We start from the raw sequence: 8,549 nt of genomic DNA, 5'->3' as shown, positions 1-8,549 counted from the left end.
TAGACAACACTAAAATGATCTTTCGTTTTAGAGGGAATAAAAAAAATTTGCCGCTACAAAAGAATTTAATTGGCTCTAAATTTTATCTACGTGTGAAAGAGTTACACAAACTCTATCTCTTAAAAGAACCGCTCCTTCTCAATATGGTGAAGGCTAGCTCCCTCCCTTGCATGAGGTGTTATGCTTCTTGGTTTTAGGGATTTGCTCTTTCAAGTGAGAATCTTGTGTGTATATTGCTTTGTTTTTATTTGTTTTGCAAGCAATTCATTTGGTCTTACTTTTTCTATTGCCTGAACTCCTATGGAACCCCTCAAGGTTGCAAATTCTACGGATGAAAAGGGTGAGGCAATTGTCATCCCTGAGTCGCTGGAGGGAGATGTTAGGGGTAAGATTACTCTGAGTTTGCTGGGAAAATTGTGAACGACTAGAAATTTCAATTCCTTGGCCCTGATGGACACTATGACAAAAGTTTGTAGTCCATCTAAAGGTGTTGAGGCTCGCTAATCCAGGATAATCTGTTCTGCTTCAGGTTCTTTCATGACAAAGATTAGTAGCGAGTGTTATCTTAGCAACCATGGCACTTTGAGAAACATCTGCCACTACTAACAGAGTTTTCAGGGGAGGGAACAACCTTCTGAAATCCAGTTTCCCATGTGCCTTATTGGGTTCAGGTGTATAATTTACCTTTGAAAGGATGTTCCAAAGAAATTGTTCATCGTGTTGTCCCTAAAATTGGCCAACCAACAGACTATGATGAAATGATTTGTGATGGCTGGTCTAGATTTATGAGAGTTCAGGTTTCAATTGACGTTCGTAGGCCACTACTTCGGGGCACTAAAGTTTCCTTTGCGTCGGGTAAGAGTGTCTGGGTTTCTTTTAAGTTTGAGAAGCTGCCTTTTTTCTGTTATTTTTGTGGCTATCTAGGCCACTCCTTTAAAGATTGTGAAGCTTTTTCTAATGACGGTGTTGAGGATATCTGTGTTGACTCGATGCCTTATGGGGATTGGTTAAGGGCGTCCCCGCAATCTAAATCTCATAGTGGTATTTGAACTGTTACGACGACCATTAAACCAGAGGTTTCTCGGCCTCTGTTTGATCAGAAGATGATGGCCTCTAGCGGACTGAATAGTGATAGTGGTTCTATTGCGATGGCAACCCTTCAGAAGGAAAATCCGTCTATGGCGGTTATTCCTGATACAGACTTGGTAACGGCTTCTGATAGTGATTTATCCAGGCTCAAACTCCAAGATATAGATTGTGGCGCTTTAAAAGATCGTGCTGTTAATGTTGTTCCCCAATCTTTGGATAATTCAATAGTGCATGTTAATCCCTTAGCCATGTAGCAAGGAGAGAAACAGGCCCAGTCACAGTGAGTTACATATACTTATAATAATTGTCACTGTTAATTGATAATTAGTAGCCATTGATAACTGATTTATGGTAAGTGTTTAGTAAAATTATATTTAGTTATTACTGTTATTATGTAAGATGACTAATAAAAGTATATATTATATAATTTATTTTATTATTTAAATAAATATAAAATTATATATTTATTGTATTATTAAAATAAATATATGATAATTGATTTATTATATTATATTATTTATTTTATTATTAAAATAAAAATAATTAAATTCTTTAAAAAATTATTATATAACTTTTAAAATATAATTATAAAATAATAAAATAATTATTATTATTGATAAAAAATTTATAATTAATTTTAAGTTTTTAGAAGTAAAAAATATATTTTTCATAATAAATAAATAAATATTTTGTATTTTATGTTATTAATAAAAAAATATTTTAATAAGATTGTAAGATGTTAATTAAGATGTTAAAATTATAAATAAAAAAATTAATAATATTAATTTTTAAATTGAATAAAAAAAATATGATCTAAATAAAAAATAAAATAAATTAAAAATTAAAAAAAATAATTTTAAAAATAAAATTAATATAAACTGTCACCCACAAATATCATATCAATTTTGTATCAATCATTTAACTCTACTTTTTAAAGTTTATTGAACACTTTAATTTACTGACCAAACGCCCTATAATTTGCCACTTCTTGAAATGCGGCGGTTGACAAGTGTCGTGGACAGGCCTGTAAGTGAAACGCTGAGTATTATGGGTCAGGGTTCACCTGCAATTCTTTCAGTGAACGGCTTTTCGAATGTATCACCTAAATAGAAACGGTGCTGTTGGAAGAGGAAAGCTCGTGAAATAGCGGACAATCAGAAATAGCAGAATAATTTGCGGACTGTTCAGGCAGAGAAGCGAAAGTTTGAGGATATGAGTTGTGGAGGCAGAATGCTATTGGTGTTGATATTATCAAATAATTTGAGTTTTGTGGTAACAAACTTATGGAGTGGGATAAGAATGTATTTGGGAATGCGAGGAAATCTATTGAACAGGTGTCTGACAAGATAGCATTTTTGCAACAATCTCAGACTGTAGATCTTATTGCTAAGCCTCAGGATTTGAATGGCCACCCAACACATTTGCTAATGGATGAAGAAACAATGTGGATGCGGCGTTCCCGGGTAAATTGGATAAAGGATGGTGATAAAAATTCAGGCTTCTCTCACCAAAAGGCGACTCAACGCAAGCGTCAGAACCGAATTGATAGCTTAAGGGATCTTACAGGAAATTTGGTGAGGGAGCAGGATCAAATTGAGGAGGTGTTTACCAATTACTTTTAGGATTTATTTACTGCCAGGGACCATCTGGACTTGCAGCTAGTGATTGATAAAGTAGACAAGCGAGCGTCGGATCAGATGAATCAATAACTCATCAAGACTTGCATGGTAGAGGAGATCCTCATAGCTTTAAAGCAGATGCATCCCACCAAGGCACCTGGCCCTGACGGTATGCCTTTTTTTTTTACCAAAATTTTTGGCATATTATTGGATCTGATGTTATTTCTACTATTCAAAATGTGCTCAAAAACTTAGCTGATCCTACATATTTGAGCAACACTTTTATTGTCCTTATTCCCAAACTGAAAAACCCAGAATTACCAAAGGACTTTAGGCCTGTTGCTTTATGTAATGTAATTTTCAAATTAATCTCAAAGATGGTTGCCAATCGCCTAAAATTAATTCTACCCCAGATCATCAATGAGTCTAAAAGTGCATTTGTCCCAAATAGACTTGCTCAGGATAATGCCATAATAGCTTTTGAGATCTTTCATTTTATGAAAACCCAATAAAGGAGGAAAAAAGGTCACTTTGCTTTAAAACTCGATATGAGCAAAGCCCACGATAGGATTGAATGGCCTTTCCTTAAAACAAATGATGCAGAAGATGGGTTTCCATGGAAAATTTATGGATCTGGTCATGTTATGTGTCTCATCTGTGCAGTATTCCTTGTTAATTAATGGTTTACCTTTTCCAGCTTTCAAGCCAATTCAAGGATTAAGGCAAGGGGATCTTATTTCTCCGTATTTGTTTTTGATTTGTGTAGAGGGTCTATCGTCTCTTCTGAAACATGCCAAGCAAATGGGCAGACTGCATGGTGTAAAATTGCCAGCTCCTCCAGTCTCACACCTTTTCGTTGCAGATGACAGTCTATTGTTTGGCAGAGCTACTCCTGATGAGGCGGATGCAATTAGGAGCTTGCTAACTACATATGAAAGGGCTTCTGGCCAACAAATAAACGTTGAAAAATCTGAGTTGACTACTAGCAAATGTGTCTACAGCCATCTTCGCAGTGAACTTCGAGGAAGAATTGGTGATCGACAGGTGGATCAATCGTCAAAATACTTGGGTTTACCTTCTGTGCTCTGGAAATCAAAGAGAATTGTTTTTCGTCATATTAAAGATCGAGTATGGAATAAAGTGAAGAGCTAGGCCAATAATTCTTTATATGTTGCAGGTAGGGAAATTATGCTCCAATCTGTCCTGCAGGCGGTCCCTACATATGTCATGAGTTGCTTCTTGCTTCTAGATCATTATGTCAAGAATTAGAACAGTTGGTTGCCTTTTTCTGATGGGGTCAACAAAATAAGCATCGAAAAATTCACTGGCTTAACTGGGTTAAACTATCAAAGGCCAAAAGCAATGGTGGTTTGGGTTTTCTCGCATTATTGTTTAAGCAGGTGAGGTGTCTACTTTGCTGTCCAAACTCCTTTGCATCTCGTGTTCTTAAGGCTAGATATTTTTCTACTGGTTCTATTTTATCTGCTCAATTAGGACACCGCTCAAATTACTTGTGGCGTAGTATCTTGATTGTGCATGATGCTCTGCCTTTAGGTTTATATTGGTGTGTGGGTGATGGTTGCTTAATTAATATTTGGGGCGACACATGGCTTCCAGACCAGTCAGGAGGGAAAGTATGGTCGCCGGTGCAAACTATCCGGGCAACAGATACTGTTTCCAATTTAATCACAGATGGTTGTGGAACGAGCAGTTAATCAGAGCCATGTTCTTAACCTTTGAGGCGGATCAAATTTTGCAAATTCCTTTGAGTATCTATAGGCCAGCTGATCGAGTATACTGGAAAGGAACAAAAAAAGGATTATTCACTATTCGTAGTGCCTATTACTGGTTGCATGAACAGTGCAAATCTGATATTCAGGGTCCATCATCATCATCTATGTCTGCTTGGCCCTGGAAGAAATTATGGGCTCTTAAAATTCCGCCTAGGATTCGGGCTTTTTTCTGGCGGCTGCTATAAGATATTTTGCCCACGAAAGTTAACCACCACTATCGTGGTATGGATGTTGATGTGTTTTGTTTTGTGTGTGGCATTGATCCTGAATCTGCTGATCATCTATTTGCAAGCTATCCACCAGTGTCACGCCTTTGGTATGTTAGCCCTCTGCGCATTCATTTGGCTAACTTAGGCCTCAGTTCAGGTACTCAACTTTTTCACCCTGTGCTTGCCAATTTCGACTCAGATGCTATGGAACTTTTTGTTATTTTGGCTTGGGGTATATGGAAAGCTCGCCATCAGCTCATTTTCTTGAACCTGCACTTTAATGCCTTACGAATCATTACCTCATGTATCAGTTTGAGAAATGAATATCTTGATGTAGCATGTACTTCTCATTCAGATCATCAGGAGGTTAATACCACTACAAACTGGTCTTTCCCTTCTCCCCAGTGCTACAATCTGAATACTGATGCCAGTGTATCTTCGTTGGGAGTGGTTGGTCTACGTGCAGTAATTCGAAATGACAAGGGAGAGGTCATGGTGGCAAGTGTGAAATCTATTTTTGCTAATTGGGATCCAACACTGGCAGAAATTCACGCTATTAAGTTTGGGCTTGATCTGGCTATACAAACTGGTTTCAGTAATTTACAAGTAGAAAGTGATGCTCTTGGCACTGTCGATGCTCTTCGTGGTAGTCAGCTGATCTCCCCACTTCATTCTCTTCATGTTGGGGACGTGCTCTATGTTGCCTATAGTTTTGTAAATTTGATTCGCATAAATATGTGATTTTTCGTTTAATATGAAATAAAATAATTTGATAATATACTATGTCTTGCTAATCAATTAAGCATTAAAAATATTTCAATTATTAGAGTCAAATAATGATTCAAGTGCAAAAATTGAAAATTTATGTTGAATTTAATTATTTAATAAAATAGAGAAAATAAGACAAATTGCATGAGTAAGATACAAATTAAAAATTTATGTAGTTTACATTGAAGAATTCATTATGATGAATTCAAGTTAATTATATATTATGCATCCAACGAAAATCAAAATAATGAGCACAGACCATCTAACTCCTCTCTAGAATTCTTAACATATGGGTAATTAATATATATTAAAAATTACTATTTAGTCTTAGTATTTTAATAAAATTAATTATTTAATTATTATATTTAAAAAATATATTATTTAGTTTATATATTTTATTCGGTTAAACTGTTTAGTTACTCTATCAATTTTTTTATTAGTTAACATATTTTCATGTCAATCAAACTTTTATTTAATTTTTTATTTTAGTAAAACTAATTAATTAGACCATATATTTTAAAAAACATATTAATTCATCTCTATAATTTGGTTCCGTTAACTCTTTAGCCAATTTGATTTTTTTTTAATACTTAAACTATCCTAACTCACTCTCTTTTATTTCTTTCTTACTCTTATTTCTCTCTTCATATAGTTCTCTCCCTCTGCACCCACACCCACACCCACACCCACACTCACACCCACACCCTTCTCCTCTCATTTTGTTTATGTTTTTCATCTTTTAATAGAAAATAGTATAAACTATTTACATAACAAGATTAATCAATTCTCCTAAATTTCTACGTTATCAAGGCAGTAATGCACGAAAATTATTTTCGAATAGGGAAAATGCAAAAAAAAAAAAAACACAAGGAATTAATAAAAATACTTGAACAATTTTAAAATAACACAAATTCCGATTTAATCTCTACATAATAAAATTTTCATTTTCATCTAAAAATAAATTTTTTAAAATATTATACTTTTCAAAATATATAGACAAATTAATTAGTTTCTTTAGAATAGAGGGACTAAATAGTAGTGTTTTCAAAATATAAAAACTAATTAATTAGTTTTACTAAAATAAAGGGGAGGAAATAGTAGTTTGATTAGTACTAAATCTATCGACTTATATAAAAATTGACGGAGTGACTAAACAGTTTAATAGAAGTAAAATATAGTGATTATATAATATATTTTTTAAAATATATGGATCAAATAGTTAGTTTTGTTAAAATATAATAATTAAATAATAAGTTTCCCTAATATAAATTAGATTTTCTAATGTAAATATGAACAGAAATTTTAATATTAATAAATTAAACTATTTAAGAATTTAAATAAATTAACAGAAATCCTATTCAAATAGTAATTAGAAGTCTTAAACTATATTGGAATGTAACAAGTAAAATCGAAATTCAATATGGCATTTAATAAGAGGTAGATATGAAGAGAAATTTAAGTTTGAATAAACTAATCTACTTAAAAAATCCTAATATATATAATTAAATTTGAATAAAGTAAACTCAATAAAAAAATAAAATAAATTATACAAATTCTAATCAAATAGGAATTAGAAGTCCTAAAACTGTATTGGAATGAAACAAGTAAAAAGGAAATTGAACTTAGCCTTTAATAAGCTATATATAAAGCTAAAGAGTAAACAAAGGAAAAGCTTTTATTAATGTTAGGCTTGAGCTTCTCTCTGTCTGATTACAAAGATCTTTTAATGAGTCCAGCAAGCATTCCGTCCTATCTAGTGACTCTGGTTCAAATGGGCAACGCCAGGAAATAGAAACAGAAGGTAAACGAATTTATGGCAAAGTTCGTTTACTGGGGACACCATGGTTTGCTTTAGATTGTGGCGTGTCTATATACTAAGTGAGTTATCAAAGGAAAAGCTTTTATTTCTACTCATTCTTTGTTCAAGTTCCCTTTTCAACCTCCAGCTCAGGTTAAGATTTTTGGAGTGTTTATATTTTATTTTAATTTTTTTTCAACCTGATCTAATTTCTATTTCTCAAATCACCATCAAACATAAAATCTATTTAATTATTAAAAAAATTATATTTAAACTTAGAGATCGAAATAAATCTAAAAGCTTATAAAATGAAATTTTTGATGTTACTTTATACATAGTTGTTTGCTATATTTTAATTATTCATCATACCATATTTGTTACTTAATATTTATCACTTTTTAGGATAATTAATGGATAGAACATGGATGCAACTCAAGAATAGATTTAGTCATGAATACATTCAAGGGATGCGTAATTTCATGGATGTTGCAGCATGTCATGTTGACTCTAATGGTAGAATTCAATGTCCATGTAAAAATTGCAATAATTGTTTCTTGAAAAAATTATCAGAAGTTAAGCAAGATTTGTTTCAACATGGAGTTCTTGAGGTTTATACTCAATGGATACATCATGGTGAACCTTTTCAATTGGATGATGGAAACCACTATAATGATTTGTATAATGATGGTAATTTTGCAAATCAAGTTGAGGATGATAGCAATGATATTTCATAAATGTTAAGGGATATTCATAAAGCAACCTTCATGGATGCTAATTTATCAGAAGACTCTACCAATCATGAAAAGCTTGTGCCTGAAGAAGAAATTGAGAAATTTGCTAGATTCTTAAATAATGCTCGCAGTGAATTGTACCCAAGCTATAAGAAATACTCAAAGCTATCTTTTCTTGTTAAGATGCTTTATAGTAAGGCAATTACTAATTGTAGTAATAAGTCATTTAGTCTAAATTTAGAGTTGTTCAAAGATGCTCTTCCAGATGGTGAAACACTTCCAAAATCTTATTATGAGGTAAAAAAAATTAATGCGTGACCTTGGCCTTGGCTATATTACCATAGATGCATGTGTGAATGACTGCATACCATATTAGAAGGAGTATGAACATCTTGATCAATGTCCTAATCTTGATTGTAGAGCTCCTAGATGGAAATATGGTTTAGATAAACATAAGAAGATTACCCAAGAGGTGGCTAGATATTTTCCTTCAAAACCTAGACTTCAAAGACTATTTATGTCAAAAAAGATTGCTGAGGATA

General features: G+C 33.0%; 1 protein-coding gene across 4 annotated transcripts; it reads left to right on the top strand.

Annotated features, from left to right (window-relative positions):
- The first annotated feature begins 2,122 nt into the window (after positions 1 to 2,122).
- LOC110637782 (uncharacterized) lies at positions 2,123 to 5,488 on the top strand. Of its 4 annotated transcripts, none has more exons than XM_058146209.1 (2): positions 2,123 to 2,877; positions 3,406 to 5,488. In XM_058146209.1, exons 1-2 carry the CDS (start codon positions 2,814 to 2,816, stop codon positions 3,858 to 3,860), a joined length of 519 nt encoding a protein of 172 aa, XP_058002192.1. In that variant the 5' UTR covers positions 2,123 to 2,813; the 3' UTR covers positions 3,861 to 5,488. The 4 variants fall into 4 exon arrangements, with proteins under 4 accessions (XP_058002192.1, XP_058002198.1, XP_021643808.2 ...); XM_058146215.1 differs by having other exon boundaries at positions 2,125 to 2,877; positions 3,475 to 5,488; XM_021788116.2 differs by having other exon boundaries at positions 2,126 to 2,877; positions 3,475 to 5,488.
- Positions 5,489 to 8,549: the final 3,061 nt, after the last annotated feature.

Source organism: Hevea brasiliensis, chromosome 1 (genome assembly GCF_030052815.1).
Source record: "Hevea brasiliensis isolate MT/VB/25A 57/8 chromosome 1, ASM3005281v1, whole genome shotgun sequence".
Classification (NCBI taxonomy): Eukaryota; Viridiplantae; Streptophyta; class Magnoliopsida; order Malpighiales; family Euphorbiaceae; genus Hevea; species Hevea brasiliensis.
The sequence above is the reverse complement of the archived record's forward strand: the minus strand, read 5'-3'. Positions and strand labels throughout refer to the sequence as shown.